Source organism: Diabrotica undecimpunctata, chromosome 9 (genome assembly GCF_040954645.1).
Source record: "Diabrotica undecimpunctata isolate CICGRU chromosome 9, icDiaUnde3, whole genome shotgun sequence".
NCBI lineage: Eukaryota > Metazoa > Arthropoda > Insecta > Coleoptera > Chrysomelidae > Diabrotica > Diabrotica undecimpunctata.
The window spans coordinates 68149225-68176523 of NC_092811.1; the positions used below are offsets into that span (position 1 = coordinate 68149225).

Below are 27299 nucleotides of genomic sequence, written 5' to 3' on the forward strand. Positions count from 1 at the left end.
GGTAAAATTACTTCTAAGGTTTTCATGTCAGATATAACTGATACTTATTTTAATGCCTGGTGCTTTGTTATGGGATCCGTAGAAAAAAGACTGTTGTGTTCATGGCACGTAGACAGAGCATGGCAGTCAAATTTATTAAAAATAATAAATAAAAAGAAAAGGTCTTGGGTCTACAAAACCCTGAAATATTTTCAAAATTTACTACACATAGATATTTTTAATCTAAAATTCAATGAATTTGTTCAAACTCTTTTACAAGATAATGATACAAAAGTTTTTGGAAAATATATCCAAACACATTACTTACCCATTACTAAGCAATGGGTATATTGCCACCGAATTGGTTGTGTAAATACAAATATGCACTTGGAAAGCTTTCATAAAACAATTAAATATCATTATTTAGTAGGAAAAAAAATAAAAAGATTAGACAAAACTATTAACCAATTAATGCTCTTTATACGTGATAAAACTGTTGAGAGAATAATTTATTTAATGAAAGGTAAAAATCTATCTAAAACAGAGGAAAATGACAATATACCAGAAATAGAAACAGATATTTCAGAATTATCATCACAATTAGGTAACACTAACAATAGCAGTGATGATATTAAAGAAAAAATTAAAAACAACTGCCTACAAATCATGGAAAGAATTGAAAAAGATGATAAGTTAAGCCAAGAACAACTAGAGTTAATGTTGAAACACTCGAATACAGTTATTGCTTTAGCCTCTGTAAAACCAATCAACATTTTTGAAACAAGTAAGGATAGTTTAAATGAACCTGCTAATAAAAAAAAATTATTAAACAAAAATCATTCTGTTCAACAAAAAAAAGAAGTGTCTTAAAAAGAACTTCTATTCAAAGGCTTCTACAAGCGAAAATGTTATTATAAATGAATTTGTAAATAATGAATTAATTATTTTAAAGGATTGTAAATATGATCATGAATATATTTAATTTTATAATCCAGTGTACCATTCAATTACTATACCTAACCTAACCTTAAATGAAATACGCAAGACCATACGAAAGGCCATACGCAAAATGAAGGGGATAACGTACATTCGCTCATAGAGAAAGCAAGTCACTCTAAAGATATTTTTACACCAACTGAATGGCACACTATGATAAGGTGGACAAAAACTTCCGGAGATCCATATATTTAAAAAGAGATGGCCAGCAACAATTTTAAGAATTATAAAGCATTGCTGAGTAAAAAAAATTAGACCACAAACATTAACAAAGAAAGTCAGTTAGTGTAAAATTCGCGAACTTCGCGTTCTTCCCAACTACCCTGATCGTTTTGACTATAAATATGAGTTGGATAGTGCCTACAAAACAATTGTAGTGACTAGGGGAAGTACTCGAAATGCTCACACCAGAGAAGTAGCATTAGAAGATTGTTATGATGGATTTAGACCTATTTCTTTGGACAAATTTAAGGACCTAACCCAGTTACGTGCCACTGAAATTATTCCACAACGATACCAACATATTTTTTTAAGAATTCAGAGGGTGAAAGCCAAAATGTTTGAAAGATATTTTTCCTAACTACACTGGGTTATAAAAAGAAAAATGATTGGCAAATTCACAGTTTTGTTAGACAAAATATTTTTAAGAAACGTCACATTGTACCCGAAAAAGATAAGCGTGGAAAACATTTCTCGCATAATAAGATTGCTACTGATGACATTGAACGTCACATTGAACTAGTTAATCCAACCATATCCTATTATCGAAGGGAACGTGCCCCAAGTCGGCTTTATCTGCCAAGTGATCTAACTATTAATTTAATGCATAAAGACTATATCGAAAAACATCCAAATCATAAGTGTTCTTATGAAGTTTATAGAAAAGTATTTAAATCAAAGAATATTTCTTTCACAAACTTAGGACATGAAGAGTGTGAAACTTATGAGGGATTTCAGTTACATAATACAATTCATTCAAAAGATAATTTACTTGAGACCTGTGAAATTTGCCAAAATTGGAGCAAACATTAATAAAGCAAAACTTTCGAGAGAATTATATCGACAAGATGCCGAGGGAGACCTTAATCAAGATACGATAAAAGTTTCTGCAGACCTTGAAAAAGTAATTATGCTTGAACAAACCGACATGTTCAAAAAGTGATATTTACTCAAAGAATTGTATATAACGAAAGTTTTGTGTCCTTGGGTAAATCTAGGTCTAGAAAACCATATGCAGCCTTATGGTATGAAGCCATATTTGGGAGGTCAAAATAAGATTTAATCAGCACATTTTATGCATTTCTTTTACACAACCGGGATGCTAAACACTTTATCTTTTGGTTAGATAACTGTTCCTCTCAGAACAAAAATTGGTCCTTTTTGTCATTATTGGTGTATATAATAAATTCGAACAAGCTATCCGCAACAGATATTGTAATTAATTACTTTGAACCTGGACATAGCTTCATGTCTGGGGATAGCTTTCATCACCAGGTAGAACTTTCTCTAAAAAGGATGAAAAAAAATCGGTTGCTTGTAAAGTCGGTTTTACGGGCGAAGATTTTACGTGACAACGTTTTTTTCTCGGTAGAATATTTATTGATATGAATATTATTAAATTGCACAATAGGAACAAGGAATTGAATGAAAATAAGACTTGCACAAATTTTAACTATAGAAATATATTTTGTTTACCAAAACATTGTACATGTAAACTTAAACTTAACTAATTTCTATTTGAGTGATTTTGTTGAGGATAGGACGATGATAGGAGAAATAGCATCGCACCAGCGGACCGATCATGTTTGAGAGGGAGAGAGACGCAAGGCATTCGCCGGTCCGGCGGGCCTCTCTCTCGTTCGGTGACTCATCGTAACAGACGTGAGCGGGCGTTACACTTTTTCATGAGTGACTCCGAGCCACAACCTAATTTAAGACGTTGTCACGTCAAAAAGTGTATGACTTATGATTTTGTGGAAGCTGTAAAAAAATCCAACTCTGGACACGTAGATGTCAAAGAAATGATGGTGTCTGATTTCCGTGAATGGAAAAATTTTTCATCGCAAGCAAAACTAAAGAAGATCTGTCCACGAATTTATCTTTCTCAGATAACAAAAATTATAGTTGAACAAGGAGCTTTCACATTAAAAGTTCAAACGGATTATAAAAAAAGATATGCTAGAGTTAGACTTTTTGCAAATAAAAGTAAAGAAAAATGATTCTACTGCTATACCGGACCCCATGAGCGCTCCATGTGGAATACCAAAAACTAAAAAGGAAAGTATTCTAAAAAAACTTAAGTGAAGTTATGCCTGAAAATCAGCATTTTGGGCAGAATCTTCCACTGTCAAATCCGAATTAGTAATTTTACTTACTGTGTATTCAGATCGAAATAAAATTACATAACACCATTTTATTTCGGATGACGAAATGATCAGATTTATTGGTATAGTAGCTTACATGGGTCTGGTAAAAATGCCTTCCTTGGAAAAGTATTGGAGCAACGACGACCTATATAAAAATGTGATTATACCAAAATCCATGTCCCGAAATAGATTTCAGCTGCTGCTTAGAATGTGGCACTTCTCAGATAATGAAAGTTGCACAGAAGGAGATCGATTATTTAAGGTGCAGCCACTAGTGGAAAAACTTATCAAAAATTTTCAAAAGGTTTATACTCCAGGACGAACATTTTGTATAGATGAGTCTATCGTCTATTGAGTAAAACTTTTTAAATTATGCAGTGGCAATGGGTATACATGGAATCTACGAATATATGCCGGAAAGGAAAAAAAGGAGGGCAACGCTTCTGTACCAACTAACATTGTCCTTAACCTCTCAAAGGACCTACTAAATTCAGGACGAACTATTATTGCTGACAACTATTATACAAGTCTTGAACTAACAAATATTTTGTTGGATAATAGAACATTACATCGGTACATTGAGAGCTAACCGGCGTGGAAATCCGAAAGAAGTCATACTCAAAAAGTTAAAAAAAGGATAAGTATTTTGACAGGAAAACGAAAAAGGTGTCTGCGTCCTGAAGTGGAAAGATAAAAGGGATGTTCTTCTCACCACTAAGCACACTACAGAAACCGTAGCCATACAACGACGCAGTGGTATGGTTCATAAACCGAAGGCATTGAATACAACAAAGGAAAGTCATCGATTGATCAATCTGATCAGATGACCTCTTATAATTCATCTTTACGAAAATCACTAAAGTGGTATCGAAAACTAGCGATAGAATTCATTCTGGGGACAGCGGTTGTAAATTCTCACATAATATATAACCAGCTTGCTGACAAAAAAATTAAAATTACAGAGTTTCGTGAAGAATTAGTGAGATCCCTGCTAACTTATGAAGAGACAAATAATGAAAATGAAACAACAGAAACCATCAAAGAAATCGGCACAATTTCATAAGCTGCTTAAAAAAGAAGGGCCTTTTAACAAAGCCAAAAAATATTGTAAAGGCTGTTATGCAAAAAAACTTCGTGGAGAAATATCCAAAAACAATGTAAAAAAAGTGGTGACCTATTGCGATATCTGCGAGGAAAAGCCTCATTTTTGTTTAGATTGTTATAATATACATTCGACGTAGTTATATTTATTTGTTTATAGTATACTGTAGCCTTTTTTTCTTGTTGTGTGTGATAGAAGTACATTAATTTTTTATTAAAAAATAAAAAAATAAAAATTGCAGTTTTCTTCAATATTTGTCTAGCAATTCTATAACTCGCAATTATATGCGATCCTTGTATGCCACAGCGGTCGTATACTGTATCTAAATCCATTCTAAATACGACCGCTGCAAATCAAGACTTAAAATTTTGTCTCGATTGCATAGCGGGCGTATACGCCCGCCGGGGCATATTGGGAAAATTACGAAGCGGACGTATACGCCCGCCGTGGCAGTCAACCTGTTATTATACTTTATCGGTACTAGTTGAACAAGAGGGTACGATAGTTACGAATATGAAATTTATATCAATGAATTCTGCTTCACTTACTGATGATTGTACAATGCATTTTAATTGGGTGCCAAACGTTGTTTTCATGTAATTTTCATTTAAAATATGCCTTCTTTCTAAACCACCGCTAATATCCGCAATTATATACCATGGCATGAAACAACAAGAAATGACACTAACGACAACCGTTTCGTATTCTCAAAAGAATAATTCTAACCAACTTTGCCATAGTTATACAAAATATGTTTTCTTATGAAAAATAAAAATTTAGATTTTTAATATTATATTTTATTCTTACCTACTTTTAAAAGAAAATTAAAATGATTTTTTTGTATTACTTGATTTTTGGACACTTTTACTAGTTTCCATCAAAGAAAACAGTAAATTTTGAGCTTTTTTCACTTTTAAAGAGAAGTCCACAAAAAAATTCGGCATTTTTAAATCGTACCCTCTTATTCAATAATTATCATTTTATCTTCTGTTTACATTCACATTGTATACATAATGGCCTTTCTTTTAAATATTTTATTTCTTTGGTTAATTTCCAGAACAAATATTCTATATTTTTATTGTCTATGGCCCATGACGTTAATTAACGCACATACTGATAGATGATCGTACGGCTGGCTACGGCGTTCAGTATTTATTAAAGATTGCGCAGCGAAAGTGTTAAATGCAAAAGGTCAAAAACTTAATTTAATATTTTACACAGACAACTGTTGTGAGCAACACAAAAACTATCCAATGTTTAACTTATATAAATATGCGGTGGACACCTTACCGTATTCAGGCCCGACCAGAGGGGGGGCAAAATCCCCGGGGCCCGGGCCCGGCCGTTAGCAAATTTAACCCTTTCAGTTCCACTTATATTAAAAAAAATGAACCCTCGTAGTATATTTGTCCCTCCAGAGGGACAACTTTTTCTATAATATTAATTAATGAACGGATTGTGTTTTTTGAACGCTGAAAACACACTGTACCTTGCAACCGACAACCTTTCTAAATCATTTAAAATACTGCGTACGCCTATGGGCGTGGTTCAAACGATTTCCGATTGACATAAGTCAGCCGTTTCAATTATATTTGCTGTGCTGTGAAACTTGTGCATAAATAATTACGTAAAAATCTGGTTTTTTGACAAATAACAACTGTAATACTGTCAAGTTGGTAAGTATAAGAGTTATTTTTGCTACACCTATCAACAGTTTTGCATTTAAAGATAGTGTGGTGTTTATAGAGGTGGTATTTTTGTTATGTCCCTGTGCAGGGACAAACTGACTTTATGGTTAAATAAATAATGCATCAGTGCTATTCTTTTTATGAAGTTTTTAAAACCTGTATGTAATTTTTATGATTTGGACCTTTTGACTTAGGTACTCGTTACTATACCTACTAAATTTACATTCAAGATGCAGTAGAAATAAACAAACCAAGACACGTTAAATGCTACTTGGAGCACTCCCAAATCATAATTTACAATGTATATACATTGTAAATCCCAAATCATGATTTCCAAAGTTTATACATTGTAAATTATGATTCGGGAGTGCTCCTAGTAGCATTTAATGTGTCTTGGTGTGTTTATTTCTACTGCATTTTGAATGCAAATTTAAACAGTTATGGTATCCTTTTTATTTTAGGAAATGTCGAAAAACAGAAAGCCCCTTACTGAACAGGAACTTTTGTACTATTTAGAAAATGATGACGACTCAGACATTCCGTTGTTGTCTGACGAGGAGTATGACAATGAAGTAGAAGACACAACTGTCAAAGATAACATGTTTTCAGTCCCGGTTGCAGATGATGTAGAAAATAGAGAAGTAAACAAAACGTGCTCAGAAGTACCAAATCAAAATGAAACGGAACTAGAAGAAAATGTTGATGATCTAAAACAAGAAATAGAAGACTTTCACAAAACATATGACCTCACTGAAAAATCTAAAATTAAATGGATGAATAATGTTACATATGAAACAAGACTTGTTAAGTGGTATAAACCTATTCCAGACCCTGTTTATGAAATACCTCCTCCTATTGTTTTTTTCATGAGATATATTCCAGAAGAAATAATGCAGCAGATGGTGAATATGACTAATTTGTATATAACTCAAAAGAATATACCACGAATGTGTCCAACCACATTGGAAGAAATAAAAAAGTTTATTGGTGTCCATATCGCAATAGGCAATTTGCAGTTTCCGAGAGTTCGGACGTATTGGAGTCCCCTCTATGGAATTTCTCTAATAAAAGATTCCATTAGCCTACACCGGTTTTTCAAGCTGAGACAAGCATTACATTTAGTGGATATTTCTAGCCGTCCCGAAAATAACACAGATCGAATTTGGAAAGTCCGGGACCTATATGATTGTATTAGAAGAAGATGTCAGGAGCTTCCTCTAGAAACTAATCTCTGTGTTGACGAACAAATAGTTCCATTTAAAGGCCAACTGAACATCAAACAGTACGTCAAAAATAAGCCGAAAAAGTGGGGAATTAAAATTTATGTTTTGGCAGGACAAAGTGGTATAATGTATGACTTTTTAATATATCAAGGTAGCACTACTGAAATAAAGCCGGTCTACAAACATTTTGGCTGTGCCGCTGGGGTTGTCATGCAATTAACAGAAAGAATAAGTGAAGAAAATCATGGTCTTTACTTCGACAATTATTTCGGAAATTACCATCTCTTCCAATTTTTGCTATCAAAATCAATTTTTGCAGTGGGTACAATACGAGTAAACCGCTTTTTAAATCCCCAACTTCCCACTGATAAAGAATTAAAGAAAAAAGGACGTGGCTCTTCTTCTATTGCACTTAGTAAAGACGGAATTGTAATAACCAAATGGTACGATAACACATCGGTTATCACAGCGTCCAATTTTATTGGAATCGGAAAAGAGGACTATTGTACTAGATGGGACAAAAAAACAAGTAGTTACCTCCAAGTCCGAAGACCAGAAGCAATAAAAATATATAACGAAAATATGGGAGGGGTGGATAAGGTTGACTTTTTGTTGAGCATTTATAGGTCATTCGTCAGATCTAGAAAATGGACTATTAGAATGATATTTCATGCAATTGATCAGGCTTTAGTGAATTCATGGCTGGAATACAAACGTCAAGCTCTTGCTTTAGGAATCAACAAAAATAAGATAATTGATCTTCTGGCATTTCGCGAAAGTGTATCGGAGCATCTAATACTGTTTAAAAATCCTCCTAAGAGAGGAAGGCCAAGTGACACGGATTCGCCAGTTCAAGCGAAAAAAAAGTGTGAAGCAAGACCATTTGTAGAAATGAGATATGACGGCTACAATCATATGCCCAATGTAGACGAAAAAAAAAGATAATTCTAGATGCAAATTGGAGGGGTGCAAAAATAAGACTCACATATTTTGTTCCAAATGTGAAGTCCATCTGTGTCTGATGAAGGGAAGGAACTGTTTCAAAATTTCATTCAAAATAATGTTTGTTTTAATATTTTTATGTGAATAAATATTTCTAGCGTAAATAGAATTTTTTATTATTTTAATTCACCAAGACACAATGTCCCTTCAGAGGGACATTACAAAAAACCAATAAAAAGTGTAAAAATGGTACTTTTACGAATAACAACCTTAGAACTATGACAAATAAAGCAAGTAAAATAAATAATATAATTTTTTCCTCAAAAAATAACGGATGTATACTTCAAGGGTACTTATCATTATGTCCCTCTGGAGGGACAAATTCACTGAAAGGGTTAAAAAAATTCCTTTTATTAAAATATTTTACAACAGATTGAATTTGCTTGCGGTTTTAATTATGAAATTATTATAAGGAAGATTATGCATTTGGAAAAGGCAATATGCAAGAAATTATTTCTTTGCATAAGCACTTCCCGTGCGAGAAAGAGGAAGACTTTTCACGATGAAACAGCTACAGAAGATGTAATGTTAAATTTATCCCCGGAAGAACGCTTCAAAACAGAAGTTTTTTACACAATAATTGATGTTTTGGTGGCCAACCTGAAAACGAGGTTCACAGCACTGAGAGAAATCGAAATGAAATTTTTATTTTTATGGAAGTTTAACGAAATGGACGAGAATACGATCTCAGAAAGTTGTGTAAGATTCGCCGAAGAGTACAATTCAGATGTAAGCAGGGATCTAGTTGATGAAATGATGTACTTGAAAACTGTTAGTAAATCAAACATCTCAGATACGTCGCTGAAACCAGCAAACCTTTTGAACAAGCTCGTGTCCCTTAATGTGACAAATCTTTTCCCCAATGTGTGCATTGCTCTTCGCATATTCTGTTGCCTACCAGTATCCGTTGCTCAGGCCGAGAGATCATTTAGTGTTTTGAGCCGAATTAAGAATTGTTTAAGATCTACTATGGGTCAATAACGATTATCTGATTTGGGACTGTTAAGCATAGAGTCGAAACTTGCAAAAACTCGTTGATTTCAACCACGTGATCCAAAACTTTGCGGATATGAAAGCAAGAAAAGTTATGTTGTAACTAACAGTTCTATTGTAAATAATTAAAAACAAAGTTTAATTGTTAAAACTGTTTTAATTTTCTTCCTTCCTGTGTCAATAGCATCAGTGTTCACCATTACATATCCCAGTTTATGAGTTATCAGATTTTTGGGAATTTTCGTTCAACTGGGTTTGGGGGAGGGCGGCCAGGTCTCATCCCCGGGGCCCGGCCTGGCTCTGGGCGGCCCTGACCGTATTTAAAATCTACAACCCATAAGTTTCTCATAAAGGGCCATATCGAAAATAAAGGAAATTTAGCCCATTCACTCATTAAAAAGAAAGTGAAGCTGTTTCGAAAAGCATCATCAATTTTCCATCCTGATCAGTACTTTTCAATCATGAGAGGAATAAAAATAGGAAAGAAAAATTTTCAAGTTCTCAAAATGAGTTATAAGGACTTTTTGAACTTAAAGTCAATGCCCGATGTAATTCCACAAGGGATTATCGAAATTCGAGACTTGCGCATTATTCATTTAACAACTGATTACAAACAACAACAAAAATAGAATGTACAGATTCATTTGGATCCGAGTATTCCTCCATACCAATAAAACGAAAAACCAAAAGCAAAGTCAAAGTGATATTACCAGCATATCCAGACAAACCAAAAATAAATGAAAAAAAGAAGACTGGGATTATGTCTCTATTCGCAAAAATATCATTCGATCTTACTATAGGCCCTTTTATGAGAGTTTGTAGCTAATATTTCAATAAAACATTTTCAAATTTTTCATAGTGTCTTATTTCTACAAAACCTTCCCATTTTTTTTAGATGAAAAGTGACACTTGGCCAGAACTAGAAAAATATTGGGTAATTTACCGTCAATATACGCACAGGTTGTAAAGACAATTCCGAGGCACCAGGCTGCCAAGGTTCTACAGTAAATTGTTATTCTATGTAGCTACAAGTTGAAATTAAAAAACTGACATGACATTAAAATGGAAATATCTCAGTAGTTTTTTTGAAATGTTACACTTTTCTCGTGCATAAGCGATATCTTACGGAAGATGAACGTGTTAACGTGGCTGTAACCACGTTCTATTCGGTATTTGCTTTTGTATACTACAGTAACTAGAAGCATTGGTATAAGTATGTTGTGACCAATATTCGTTCAAAATAGAATCTTCTCTGTCACATTATAACCACATGCTTTCGATTTGTTTGTAGAATCTTCTTGTTGATATAATTCTAATTTCTTGTTTTATAATAATCATAAATTGACTTTTCAAATTTGAAGTCAATGCTAACCTAATGATTATTATAAATAAATATATTATATACATGACGTCGTCATTGGTGTTGAAAATCCTTGATACTGATCTACCAGTTTTCAGGCCAAAAAAATAAATATTGGATTTGACTTCTCTACTCCTTATAACCATAAATCGATTGTTTTAAATTTAAGTCGACACTAACGTAATATGAAGGGTATAGATACAAAAGTCACATTCTCCACTTTTTGCCAAAAATTTATTTTTAGTTGTTTCATATTCTCCACATTGATATACACAATTTTTCAAAGTTTGAGAGAGCAGGACTAACAGTCTCTTATACAAATTAATGAATAAAAATCGCGTTATCTCAAAACTAACATTTACCGCCACATTAACTTGCAGAACTCACGTTCTCCCTTTTAGCCTATAAGAGTGGAGGGCTACGGTCACGCGCCACCTAGGCTGCTTGTTAGCGGCAGTGTTCGCCTTTCGGCTTAGTTTATTATGAATTAGTTACACACAAGCGAAGTCCTTTTTTAAGTTATTGTTTTTTTTTTTTCAATATTTAAAGTAATAAAATACAAAAATAATGCATGTAACTGTACGACCAGTAAATAAAAGTATTGGTGAAACTGCTAGGAAACGCGTGAAAGCACCGGAAAAATGGAAGAGAAGTGAGGCAAAAAAATGCAGGTATTTAACCTAACTTTAATCTTAACTGTGCATTGTTAAATTCAAGATGTCTTGCTTAACTTGAATATTCAGATAAAAAATAGATGATAGCCAATCTAACCAATATTTATCTTCCGTTATTTTTTTTAGATATACGGCAAAAGCTTCCCGACATGCAACCACCATAGTGGAGCACTATTACGCAGAACAATATCAGCCCAGGATATTAGACGCTTTCACACAGTTTTATTCAACACAGGATAAAATATCGCAAGATAATTTTATCTTAAAACATTTGACTATGCAGCAAATCCAAAGAAGGCGTCCTAAAAATATACAGTACAGCAAACCAGAGCGAAATATTTTATACGAAACAATGAAAAGAAAAATGTCTCAGTTTACTATACTACATTTTTGGAAACCTTAAATTTATCCAGGTTTAGGGTGAATCGCCTATCCCAAAATTCCTTTACTACTGGTGAAATGCCAAAAGAAAGAAGGGGATAGAACTGCTCGAACTGTAGCGAAACACATTATTGTGCAATTAAGATGGGTCGAAAGTATCTCTTAGCTGACCTTAATGTATGGAAACTTTGGCGAAAATACATAACGGCTGTTCCAAGACAAAACTGTTGAAGTAAAAGAGCAATACTTTAAATATATTTTTAACACAGAATATAAACTAGGATTTGGTAGCCCATGGGAAGATATTTGTTGAACTTGCTTGTCACTTACAGAGTAAATAAAAGTATGCAAAGATGTACAGCAAAAAGCTACTCTCATAATAACTAAGTGAGTGCACAAGTTAAAATATACAGCATTTTATGACCTTCTTAAGGAGGTCAAAGATAACTTGTTGATTTTGAGCTTAGATTGTCAAAAAAATCAGGCGCTACCGAAACTTCCAGATCAATCCACTTATTATAGTCGACAGTTATAGATTTTTTTGTAGAATCTTCTTGTTCATATAATTCTAATTTATTGTTTTATAATAATCATGAATTGACTTTTCAAATTTAAAGTCAATGTTAACCTAATGATTATTATAAATAAATATATTATGTACAGGACGTCGTCCTTGGTGTTGAAAATCCTTGATACTGATCTACCAGTTTTCAGGCCATAAAAATAAATATTGAATTTCACTTCTCGACTCCTTATTCTATAACCATAAATCGATTGTTTTAAATTATAAGTCGACGCTAACGTAATGATTATTACAAATAAACTTGTAACATATAGACTACTTTAACTGTTCTAACATGTGCGATATTACCATGGCACACTGTAAAATGTGTGTTAACATTGCTGGAACCACGTTTATTCGACATTTCCTTTTATATACTACAGTAACTAGAAGGGTTGGTATAAGTATATTGTGACCAACATTCATTCAAAATATAAACTTTTCTGTCAAATTATAACCAATCTTTGATACTGCCTCACTTTGAAGTAACTTTCGTCCTGTTCATCTCTGATGAAGACTATAATGTTCTTCCAATATCTTGTTTTATAATAAGCATAAATTGACTTTTCAAATTTGAAGTCAATGTTAAACTATGATTATTATAATAAATTTATTATGTACAGGATGTCGTCATTGGTGTTGAAAATCCTTGACCATGATCTACCATTTACCACTTCATAAAATACAATAAATATCTTTTCGTAAGTACCATCGGCGTCGTTTGAATTTTACTTTTTTCTCTATTCCTTATTGTATAAGTATAGATCTATTTTTTTTTTTTTTAATATAAAGCCGACACTAACGTACTGATTATTACAAATAAACTTATAACATATCTACTATTTTAACTGTTTGAACAAAACTTGATAAAACACCATAACAAACAACATTTAATATTAACAATATATTTATACAATAGACCCAGATTTTTAATGCTATTCGCCGTTATCTCTTTATTTTTTCTAAACATAGGCGGCTATTTCTGCTTTATTCCTGCTATCATTTCTTATATTCTGCATTCAATTAATCGTTGATCCGATACACCAGCATATTGATTCTTCGAATCCATAAAAAAACCGAACTTAAAATTACATCTTCTGCAGAAAGACTTTAGTAGTAAGCAGAAAATCAAACTCGATGATGTCTGCACTTCTTAACCAAAACTCCATTTATATGTATTCAGACAGTGATTTGCGCACGGCTTCTACTTTTAACCTGAAACAAAAAATAAAATTATAGTAAATCAACACCTATTAGTTGTTTTTGTTTTTAATAATATTAAAAGATTAAAGGTTGGTATATACATGATCTGGCTATATGTTAATGTTAATTTATCAGCAGATTTGCACAATTCGTTTTATGAAGCGCTTTTAAGGCATTTCCAAATTTTAATAACCCTTTAAACTTCGAAAGCAATAGACTAATGTGTGGATTGCGAAGCTCAAAACTAATTTCCAACATCGTTGCCTATCTCAAGCCAATATTAAGCAAGAGAGTTTCACGTTAAGGCCAACTATCAGTGGAATAAAAAATTTGTGATATTAACTATTTTTAATGGGAATATATATATTATATATATATATATATATATATATATATATATATATATATATATATATATATATATATATATATATATATATATATATATATCTGTATATGGGAAGTATACTATTAAGTCCAATTTTTTAGAAAAATATATTATTACATGACGCATAGGAATATCCTAATTTATTTAGGAGAATACTATACTAAGTCCAAACGCTTTTAAAAACAAAATCAAACGAGAAACTATGTATAGTTTTGCTAGTACAGTTTGCTTTAAAGGTATATAATCTTATCTGGACTTAAACTTATATTCCTTCAAATTAAAAATTATGAATCGTATCCTAAGTCCAATATAGGATTTTATGCTTCTCAATGAAAAGACATCCAGTATATAATAAAATACACACACGTGGAGTGCATTTTCTTAAAACTTAATATTTATTTTTTTAACAAACTCAAGTTAAACGCGTAGTATAATCTTTAAGTGCACACCAAGTGGTGAGTGTTTACAATTTATGTATTCATTTTATGGTAGGCCCTCCAATTGATTGCGTTTACGACTTTTGGAGATTGAATATATAATTTCTACTTTATTTATTAGATTATACTAAGCAGTATCTAAACGAAAAACGGTCATTACTTACTGACAGGCAGGCGCATTCTGTGATATAGTATTTAGTTTTTAACCTACCAGCATAGCAAACAGGTTAAAAGTCAGAAACGTTTTATTAAGATTTGTATTCAATTCAGTTTAATTCGAACCAAAAAAAATTAGATGTGTTTAGTGAGTCTACATTGTTTTATTGCTTTAAAAATGGCTCTTTGTAAAAGAACTTTAAGAATTTTAGATTTGTCGCTCTCCGATATGCCCATGTCTTTAAACACAGACCCCAGACTACAAAAAGGTAAATTTTTATCACTAAATTATTATTTTTTTGAATCAATCGAAAAAATATAAATGCAACGTTTACTGCCTTTCTAAATTTTATTAGAAAATCAATTTTGTTAATAATTATTTTACTTAATGTCTGCTTCCGTTGTAACAAAAATATCTTGCAGGTGCAGATAAAGAAATACCACCACATCAAGAATTTAGCGATAGATGTGGCCAAGATGCAATCATCAAACCAGCTACTGTTGCAGAAGAAAAGCACTATAATCAAAATTATGTGGTAAGTGCCAACCTTTATTTAAGTGGCAGCGATGATTCAATAAAGGATAAAGATTATCAACCAGATTCAGATAAAGTGGAAGTAGACTTCTTGCAATTTTACCGGCATTGTCAGAAGGTGTTTAAAATACATCTAATGCTGTACTAGGCTCCGTAGCTATTATATAGTAGAAGGGACTATAAACCCCAATTCTCTAGTGACCAAGATAAAAGTTGTCAATAAAACAAAAATAAAGCAAACTGGAAAGAAAATGACACGAAATGTTCTTCACTGGAAAGCAAATGAGAGAAAAAGAAACCATGGCGGTGAAAAGGCCTATGTTAGTAAGAAGGGTAAGAATGTTCCTTGCAAAACCTTAAAGTGTCGCGCGGAATATCTTGCCGCATGAAATATAGTTCAAAATTATCTGAAGCTTAGAGGGAAGATATTTTCAAAAAATATTGGAGAAGACCATAATATCAAAACCAATTTATATCATCTTGTGTCCAAAAGAAACCTACATAACGACATAGGTTTCACTCAGGATGAATCTAAACTAAGAACAAATATTTTAGTTTACTTTTTTGTAACTAAGAGTATTAGAACTGTAGTATGTAAAACCATGTTCTTAAATACGTTATATATTTCACAACAAGTAGTGAATACTGCTTTATCAAAGCGGCAGGATAGAGGCATGGTTCAATCAGATCTTAGGGGCCCTCATGAGCCAAGTAATAAGACAACACAAACAATTATTGATTCTGTGGTATCACATATTTCATCTTTTCCGAAATAAAATAAGAGTGTCACTGCAATCAGGAAAAGTCCAAAAAGAATTATTTGGGGGCCTGATTTAAAAATTGAAAAAATGTATAAATTATACAAACAGGAAAAAACATAGAATAATGATGTTACTGAACTCATAACAAAGCCGTGGCTGTATTGCGATATATTTAATAAGCAATTCAATTTAACACTTAATCCTCCAGAAGTAGACCCTTGCGACGACTGTGATATATTTGCAGCTAAAATAAGAGCAGCTCATATTGATACTGACAAACAACTGATTGAAAATAAGAAAGATATGCACTTAATAGAAGCAGAATGCAGATATAAATTTAGATCTGTTAATATGATCGAAGCAAAAGCAAATATCAAGCACAAAGTACTGACTGGTGATCTACAAAAGTAATTGTGAAAAATTTTATAAGCGAAAATTATGGACTTTGAATTACACTTTATACAATGGATATAACAGTGCTGCGTATTGTATAATATGGGATGAAACCAAAGCGAACAGAGGAGGAAATGAAATTGCTTCAGCAATTTTAAAGTGGGCTGATCTAAATACCCTTTCATCTGACGTCGAATGTGTCACCATATAGGCAGATTACTGTTGGGGCTAGACCAAAAACCTATGTGTAGTTATGTGTGCACTTTACCTCATACAAAGATATCCGAAACTACAAATAATAGATTATAAATTATTAAAAATAAAATATTGAAAGAAAACGGAAAAAACTACCCAGTCTAACTATATTAACACCCTGGGACTGGCAACAATTTATTTGTCAGTATTCTAGTAAATACGAAGTTGTGAACATGGAACTCAGTGATTTTAAAAATTTTGAATGCTTATATTCTTCAACAGGTCCATTTATTAATTGGAAAATAAATACTGACATAGTCATTTTAAATTTCAAAATCAGTGATCGTAAGAGTGAACAAAGAAAATTTTGGATATCTTCAATATAAAACTTCATTCAACAGTGACACTTTTGAAATGGTTGACTTAAGACGAAATAAAAGAGGAGACATCATTTTGCCAGAAAGTTTACCACAAATTTGTTAGAGAAGAAAATATGTGTAATATTAATATTGATCCTGTAATCATTAACATTGGAGATAACAGTTCAAATTCTAAAGGTGATGAAAATGAAATATGAGGAAAGAAAACATATGTTTAAAACCTTGCAACAATATTATTTGAGCTAAATAATGTTTCAACACACTTAAATAATTAACACACTGTAAATAATATTGTATATTTAATTATATTTTTTTATAGATTGTTTATTTATTTATAAATCACTAATGATATTAAAAGAATTTATTAAACTACTTCAAATGTGACTGTAATTTTATAATATAATCCGTGATTGGAGCAGTAGCCATTTTCTGTCACTTGCTATTGATTGGAGTAAATTTCCAACTTATTTCGTGTGCTTAAATGATGACAAAGGGGTAAACAACCATGGACTTAAATGTATATACTGTAATGGGGGTTTATGTCAAATAAATAAGATAACTTGAAGTGTTGACAGAGCACAAAACAGTATATGACGGGGAAATAATACTGCAAAAGTGGTTGAAGTCAGCATTTATAACTATCCCTGAAAAAGTGCTCAGATTATCGAACACTGAACCTTAACTCTCTAACCATTATATTAACTGTCTGTAGACAGTGTTTACTTTTGTTCTAGTTAAATCCAGAATTCTTAATACATAAATAGCTTAAATGGTATTGATTTTAAATGAGCTTACAGATGCACATTAATAGGCATTTGAACATTACTTGTTGTCCCATTTAGCAGGTACAAGCAGTTGCTTTTAGTCATCTGCCAAAATGGATGTATAAATTATTGTAATCTGAAGAGAATTTTCATATAAGTGAAAAATTGGTTTATAACGTCTATCTTTTGCTGAAAAATTTACTGTAAGTACATCATGATATATATTTTTGGAATATATTATTGGTTTTAGATAAGCTATTACAATTTTTAGCATTATAATTCATGACCATCTAAGGTCATAACAGTTTACTTCATGTTTTTTTTTTGGATCGCCACTGTATAAAATAAAGTAGTCATAAAGGATATGATCTTTCTAAAATGACTAATGAAGTGGCTAATATATATTAGATTCAGTAAAAAATAATTATTCGTCTGACACTGATGAGAACTGAAATATGAGGAGACTACTCAGTTCGCTGTGTCCCATTATCTGAAGGAAATGGATGCTGTAAATGGACTTTATAAATGATAATTTACCACTGAATTTTAGCAATATCAATGAAGAAGCTATTCCATAAATATCATCTCCATTATGACTGGTGCAGCGATGCCATCAACATTGTACTCTGCTGAGCCTACTGCAGACATTTCATTGCGAAAATGTCCTGTTAAAACTACTACACTTATTCCAATACAATTACTGTTAAAATTAGAAAAAAAAACGACCTCATTTACCATTACCAAAGAAGAATAGGATGCCTTTTTTTCAAATTCAACTGGTGGTGAATTTACTAAGCAGGATTGTATTGCAATAAACGTATATACAATAGTCATATGGGTGGTATTGATCTTATGGATGGTCTAATGGGCAGGTACCACATTTGACCAAAAACTCAAAATCCCATACTAAGGATATTTTATCACCTGAATAACATAGAAGTGACCAAGATCAAATTGCCACTGTTTCGCTAGCCAATAGCAGCTGGTGTCTGCAAATAAGCATCAATCTGTGCTGTAGGAATACCCTCAAATCGGAAAGCCTAGCCCAGTGTCTAGGACTGGACCAAACTAGCTTCATCTACCAGATAATGTATATGATGGTATAGGTCATAATCCAGGTATTCACTACAAAACCAGAAATAAAAGGTGCAAATATTTTAAAAAGGCTGATACTCAGATGTATTGCATGAAGTACAATCTCAATTTATGTATTGCACTAGAAAAAGTTGCTTCTATGACTTTAATCATAGATAGTTTGATGATGGAATTCATATATATTATATTTTTATTTTTTATATTGTTTTACTTTCTTATTTTTATATTTTGTTAGATTTTTGTTTTTATTTCAACAATAAAAATCATTTCTTGAGTTTATTCTATTCAAATAAAACCTCTTCTAATTCTAATCTAACACTCAAATGAAAAATGAAATTGTGCACAAGAAATTAAATCTAACAATCAAATTACCCTAATTAGCAATTATCAGTTATACGTAAGCCATAAGTGAATTTATCAAAAGTTAGAAGAGGAGATTGGTGGGTCACAGTCCATATTCCAAAATGAAATAGGTACTAGAGAATTATTTGCTATAATATACTATATGGTGATAACATTATTATATGGTGATAACAACACTCATGTTGGCTATAAAAACCTTTAGATGGATTAAGACAGGAAAACCTAATAGCAATACTCATTAATAAGAACAATCAAATTATAAAGACAAACCAAGATAGCAGAACCAGAGTGCTACAGTACAATTTAATGGACTGACAATAAAAAATTACTTAAAACTTACAATATGCAGATGACACTGATAGTTGCAAAGAGCAGTGGAAATTTTAAATATAAATTGTGCAGAGATGGGAATTGATATAAGTGTTAAACAAATGAAATATATAGTATGCTTATTACAAAATAATCACAAAATATGGAACAAATATTGACAATATCAATACTAAGAAACTTTGACAAAGAAACAAACAATGGCAGATCAGCATTTATACAACTGATGTCACTCCTAACATGCATCTCAATTTAAAAAATGTACAACATTAAATGCTATATATTTTCAATATTATTATATGGAGCTGAGACATGGATATTAAAAAAAAATTACATTAAAAAGTAATGTCAGAAAGACTTAAAGAAGGATGCAGATTGTTAACAAAAAAATATAATGGTTTAATTAGCAATTTCAGATCTGATATAAACACAAAAACCTAATGCCAAATATAAAAAGCCCTGATAAGACTGAGTGAAAATAATGTATGGTGCAGATGATATAATTTTGAACTACAGCCAGCATACAAAGAACCAAACATTATAACATGTAAGTATAAAGATTGGAAATTTACGTTGGATGAGCCATGCTCATCAGAAGCAAAAGGAAAACACCAAAGAAAAGATTGAGAGGACAATATTGGGAAAAAGGTCAAATGGAAGCCCCACACAATGTATGGAATAAAGCAAAGAACAGATCAGAATGGAGGAAAAACATGGAAGAAAACAATAAAGGGTCAGCCACCTACAATGGACAACCCTTTTTACGATATGTTTGGGCATAATGGCAGGCATTAGATAAAATTAACAAGATGTCATTTTAAGACTCACTCTGATTTTAACATTCATTAATATATTCTTTACATTGGTTTTATTAAAAGAAAATTAGGTAAATCATTTTTTACAATATTTAGGTGATAATATGCATTTCAACATTACATAATGTCTCAAGTGGCCAGCACAAAGGGCGTGGCTTCATATATCCTTATAGAGAATTTTAATCACTAGATCACCTACCAACACCAAAGTCTAGATTAACTATTCCTAAGGAAAATAAATCCCGATTTAACAAATAATAGGGTAATGCCTACACAAAAACGCCTTGGGATGTGATATTTGATACTGTGCACCATCTTGATTTTTTATTTATGTGGAAATGTATGCAACTAAGCATAGGATTAATATTAAAGAATAGGATTAAAGTTGGGAAAATACAGAGAAAATATTAAGAATAGGATGAATAAGTAGTTATAATCTAAAGATATTACTTACATCAATTGTTCCACGAAAAAAATACATTCATGGTTGCTGACATTTACTGGTGGCATTACACAAATACGCCTCGCTCGCCATGCCATATGTCCAGCCATAGCACACTACTACCTAGGTGACCTAGCATTGAAACTTCCGTCTTCCGTGTTAAGGAATAAAACAATGATTGGCGCATCACCTAGTGATCGGGCGCGTAACTATATATACATGGCGCTAAATTCAAAAGTTTAGTAATATTACCTAGGATTGTAAACTCATTTTAAAGTAAAGGAAAATCGATATAATCCTAAAATAACAAGAAAAATCCTTATCCTATACGATAATAAATATTTTTCGTATACTTTTTGGGTTTTCTTGTTATGTTGGGACTATATTTATTTTCCATTACATTAAAATGCCAAAGTGGTTAAAAAAATTAAAGAATAAAATATAGAATAAAATCTTTATTTATAAAAATGTTACAAGAAATATTATATGTGTTACAAGAAATATTAATAATACAAGCCACGTGTAGTATAATTTAGTTTTCTTAATGTTGTGACAAGAACTGGTCAGTATTTAAATAATTGTTTTGTCATTCTTATCAAGTTTTATGTGAATAAAAGTCTAATTCTGCAAAAGACATTTTACTACAATTTTATTCGCATGAATTTACAATGGGGAAGTACTTTAGACCAGATAAACTAGAGGCTGATCCAAACTGTCAAACTTCCACCAAAGAATTCAAACATTGGTAAGTATATAACATTCAAGAATTTTTTAGAAAGCAATGAATCTAAAGATAAATCCCTAGAAGATAAAGATAAGTACATGCTTTTAAAAAATTAATCTACGATTACATAAGCGAATCAATCAATCTGGAAAACCAATTGCTTTTTTCACACATACCCTCACATATTCTGAATGAAAACATTATGCAATTGAAAAAAAGCAAATGAGTTGAAGTATTAAAAAAAATGCAGACATTATCTGGTAGAAAAGCAATTCTAACCAATTACAGATTAAATCACTATTTGGTTTATATAGAATGACGGTATATATCAAATCTAAAAAGGAGAACTAGCTTTACTTCACAAGAATTTATTAATTATCTACACTCTAAAGGAATATATTCAAGTAGAACAACACCATATAATCATGAAGGAAATGGTTAAGTCGAAAAATACAATGAGTTTGGAAATTGGTGAATCTAGCATAGAAAACCAAAAATTTAGAATTCACTTAATGGAAAACTGCTTTACCATGTGCTCTGCACTATATACGAAGTTTACTGTTGAATTGTTATATTATTGAATCAAGATAATGATGAAGGTCCAAATAACACACTAGACAATTCCACTACTAAATAAATACCAGATGAGACAGAAAATTTACCTGTTCAAAAACCTGATGATAATGATGAACCAAGATTGGAAAATTCAGATTTTCATTCTAGCTGTAAATCAGCTGGAGCTAAAAATAAACCAAGATAGTTGCAATATTTTGTTCAAAAATAGGGACGGGTGAATGTAGTATAATTTAGTGTTCTAAATGTTGTGACAGGAACTTGTCAGTATTTAAATAATTTTTTTGTAATTCTAATGTCAAATTAAAGCCTAATAAGCAACAGACAGCCATCAGACATTCTGAGTTTTTTGTAGTACTTTCATCCTAATGTAATAACACACACTATCAGTGGTCAGTGAAAACTCTTACAGTCTGGCGTTCTACTCACAGAAAGAGAGAACTCAAGGACCCTGCTAAGTTGAAAACAGAACAATAATTAAATGATTTAGTTCTAGAAAGAAGTTTATATACATTTATACTCATACTATATGTTATATATTTATATGATAATACTTTAATTCTTTATATATATATATATATATATATATATATATATATATATATATATATATATATATATATATATATATATATATATATAAAATAAAGTTTTATTTTGAGGTTGCAGTCATTAATAGGGCAGGAAAGTAAAACTCTTTGTTCTTTAATCAAGCTTTCGCAAAATTTATTTGCTTCTTCAGGATATGCTAAAATATGGTATCAGTAAATACAACGAAATTAGAACTAAATAGCATTGTATAAAACTAGTAAAAAAACTTACAACATGAGGTTAATCCATTAAATTTTCAAATTTGCAAAACATTAAAACTTAACTTATTTTAAAAATTATACAGTTATGTAAGTACAATATTCCAATTTAATTTAATTTTGTAAAAATTCATTTTGACATTGATTGTTTGATTTATGTCAGAAAGACACTCGTTTCTGTTTATTATATTTTTTGTTGTTGATAACTAGTTCTTGATTGTTATTATATATTATTATTTGCAACCTCAAAATAAAACTTTATTTTACATAACGTGTCAGTCAATAATACCTAACTACTTTATATATATATATATATATATATATATATATATATATATATATATATATATATATATATATATATATATATATATATATATATATATATATATATATATATATATATATATATATATATATATATAAATCAGAATCATAATATAAGTTCCAGAAAAATATTCTGGTTATCAACAAAATTATGATTTTGATTAGATTAGCAAAATATTGCTTCTTGCAAAAAGAAAACCCAAGAATGAGGAATAACCAAATGATAGCAAATAGAAAAAACAAACAATGGATAAGGTAAATAATTTATTTCTAAGGTATGCTTAAAGTTTTCACCCAGAATGTAAGCTTTGCTAAAACCTGATATAGTAACTTTATTTGCTCAGTATAAACTCCAAACAACAGAGGATAATAATGTTTTTATGCCTGAAATGACAAACACAATTACAATCAACAGATTTTTTCACCAGTATGTCATCTTAAGATCAGTCATCCGATCCCTATCATCAACAGAATAGGAAAGATCCCTGTCGACACATTCAAATTTATTTATTCATAACTCTGAATGCCTTACCGCTGTCTGTGTGGATGCAGGCTAATATACGGGACAAGCCGATTAAATGTTACAACTTACAATATACAAAATAGTGGTTAAGTACACAGTATTTTAAGATAATAAAATTAAATAATGTGAAATAAAAATATATTATGTACACAAACACACACACATATATATATATATATATATATATATATATATATATATATATATATATATATATATTTTATATATATATATATATATATATATATATTTTATATATATATATATATATATATATATATATTTATTTTATATATATATATATATATATATATATATATATATATATATATATATATATATATATATATATATATATATATATGTATACTCTATGGTACCAGTAACTCTTCTACTAATATTTATATATTTTGAGGGACATATTAAATACATTTACATTTAGGTTGTTTAACAAAGAAACGTATCTATTCAGTGGGCTATTAGCACCATAGGTTGTTCTACAAAATGGAACATTAAAAGTACATAGATGAGGCAAACCATGGTAATATGGTACTCTAAGACCAATCTCACTCACAAGAGAGGGACAGGTCCCTCCTCACACATAAAGCAGGCAAGCTCATAGACCTCTCCATGATAGTGTAGTCATGGTCTGCTAATCTAATCCAACTTTGAAAGGCGCACACCTGTAGAAATTTATGCCGAACCCTCTCTAAGGTGATGCTTTTTAAGATAGTTGTTGAACCACCACCTACAAATAATTCAAATACTAAGCTAAGTAAGACTGGTTTTATAATATATACTTAATTTTAGGTTAAATTTATAAACTAATTTTATAAGTAAAAGGTCAGATATAATGTGAATAAAAATATAGGTCAGTGGTATAATAGTTCTTACCTGGTCCTGGTAAAAACAAACTCGGAACGGCTGTTCTCGTAATACCGCTATTTCCAACATTGACTATATCTTCCTCTTTAAAATGCAGCATTCTCTAATTAGGGCTCTTAATAGCATTCACCCATTTATCAAACATATCCATATAATGTCCTGGACTTAAAAAACGGTATTGCTTGCCAGTAGTATCCATGCAATCTGGAACACATCTTTTTTGTTCAGTTCTTCGTCTCTACATTGTTATTCCATGTAATGTGTTCGATTACATAATAAAAAATCGTCGAAAATTGTACGATTTTGCACTATTTATATAAAAAATTTTACATTATAAAATAAATTATAACAAATAAAACAAATACAAATATGGCGCCGTATTTGTCTAAACTCAACTTTGACTTGATCACAGCACACTCCCTCCGCGCAAGAACGAGACTAGCAGCGCTACCAAACGAATGGGCGCCTAATCCGAACATGATTTGACCTTGGCTATCCCTGTTACCAATCTAGGTGTAATTTTAACAAGCCGGTCGCGGGAGGAATGATTTCTACTGTGGCGCACCAAGCGGAAATATATCAAACTCATTATTGACAAGTTCGGTTTTATTTTGAATTTGAATTTTGAAAATAACCTAGAACTTTTATATCTAATGTACTCTTTTATTGTTTTATAATTGTTCGTACTGTGAATTTTATATCCTGCATTTTATTTTTACCTTTATACTTTTATATCTAATGTACTCTTTTATTGTTTTATAATTATTCGTACTGTGAATTTTATATCCTGGATTTTATTTTCGGCTACTTCGAGGTTTTGTGTTTGTATTATAATATATTATATTTATAATGGAAACAAAAGCAGTGACAAGAAACCTTTGTAAATATTGTGATAAAACGTTTAGCACAATTTCTAATTTGAATAAACATATTAATTATTATTATTAATATTATGTTTAACTTAATCTACTACTGTAGTTTCCTAGGTATTCCCAAGGGTTCACCTTAGAATCTAATAATTATTGTTGCACACTTCACTGTTGTGGCTAGGCTAACTGCCCGAATTTAAACTGACAGTGACATTTATAGATTGATCACTATCACACAAGTTCAAAAGGTTTGGTGGGTTTGAGCCTGCGGACTAGGTCTTGATTATCTAAAAGTTTTAACACTTCCCTGTTTGTATGGTTGTGGAGTCAGTTTTCGTGACCTTTGACAATCTTCTTTATTTCTTATTTAATTGTTGTTATACGAAGTTCCCGATGTAGGTCTTTGTTGCGGATATACAATGGGGCATTTACTATGTTTCTTAGTATTCGGTTTTGGACTCTTTGAAGGATAGCATAGTTACTCTCATTAGTACAGCTCCATAATTGTAAACCATAGGACCATACTGGTTGGAGCATTTGTTTGTAAACTATTACCTTGTTTTTGATTGTAAGTTGTGAACTTCTATCTAATAACCAATATAACTTCAGTTTCAGTATTTCAGTTTAAGCTCTTGATTTTTCTTTCTGATATGTTCCTGCTACTTTAATTTGCTATCATATTTGAGCATAATCATTTAAATTTCGTAACTGATATTTTAAAATTCTACTGATAATTACTTTATATAAATCTAAAATTCAACATTAATAACTAACTACACTACTACACAATAAAACTGAAAATGAATATTTTTATTTCATTTTTTATCCAACTTATTTTATATCCATCAGTTTTTTCCAGAATTTTTCAACCTTCCCGTCAAAGTAAAGGATGACATGTGACAATGTGACATGAACAAATTAAGAATTAAGAACGCTAATTCGGAAATGTTCGTTAGGGGCGTTGCAGTAGGATTCATTCCTCCCGTGACCGGCTAGTGTAATTTTATCTATGTGTCCAGCCGTCCAGCGTTGCCAACCCAACCTGCAACCTATTAATTTCTGAAATCGGTAGATTGATACCAAAGAATATAGACGCAAAGAATATAGACGCTAAGCGTCTATATTCTTTGATACAAAATACAAATGATACAAATGTTGATACAAAAAAAATCGGTAGAAATCGGTAGATTTAAAAAAACGGCGGCAAATTTAAAAAATGTTATTTATTTAATAAAAAAGGTATAGAACAGTTAAAATTACGTTACAAAAAAGTTAAACGGCTATAAAAAAAATTATAAACTAATCTAGTTTTCAGTTGATGATGAAAAATTAAATAAATTATGTTTATTCATGTAGGATAACATTTGTTTTTCGATACGGAAAGTATAACAGTAATTATTACCTACAAAGTATTAATGTACTAATTGTATTCATTTTTTAGTATGTAACAAGCCTGCTATACTTTCTGTACTTAATTTGTTTCTCTGATTTGTTTTCATTAAATTTATAGCCGAGAAAATTCGTTCGACATTAGAGCCGAGGAGTGTGGCAAAGATAATATGGAAAGCAAACGAACTTACGATATTAAACAACTCGGAATTGTCACCCAATTTAAGGTTTTTGACTTATTGTTATTAAATTTCGTCAGTGTTTCTCAGTAACTGACGTTATTTAACGAATTTAATTAGGTACATTTTCTTTAAGTGGAAATCTTCGAACTATTTGGCTACATGCTTCTTTATAAAAAGTTAAGCACCTCAATCTAAAAAAAGTTTTTTGGTCACTTGTTAAATTCAACTGTATCAAAGATCTTGTATCATTGGCACCAAAATAAATTTCTTCAATAGGTAAATAGTTCGAAGGATCTTCGTATTCAACATTTTCGATTTGAGTTTTATTTAAATAAGTATTCCCTTTTAATAAAACAATCAAAAATAGATTTAAGCACGCTTGTAATCCTATTATATAAATTGTACAATTTTGGAGATTCTGATTGCATTTCTTTGTTA

At 31.1% G+C, this 27299-nt stretch overlaps 1 protein-coding gene and 1 long non-coding RNA gene across 2 annotated transcripts; one reads left to right on the forward strand and one right to left on the reverse strand.

Moving 5' to 3' along the window:
* Positions 1 to 8776: 8776 nt before the first annotated feature.
* LOC140451059 (zinc finger MYM-type protein 1-like) lies at positions 8777 to 9337 on the forward strand. Its single transcript, XM_072544777.1, has one exon. It carries the CDS (start codon positions 8777 to 8779, stop codon positions 9335 to 9337), a length of 561 nt encoding a protein of 186 aa, XP_072400878.1.
* A 3863-nt stretch (positions 9338 to 13200) lies between these two features.
* On the reverse strand, positions 13201 to 22496 carry LOC140450123 (uncharacterized). The gene is made up of 2 exons (XR_011951964.1): positions 20593 to 22496; positions 13201 to 13541 (listed from the first exon to the last, which is right to left on the reverse strand). It is a non-coding gene; the product is annotated as an uncharacterized lncRNA (long non-coding RNA).
* Positions 22497 to 27299: the final 4803 nt, after the last annotated feature.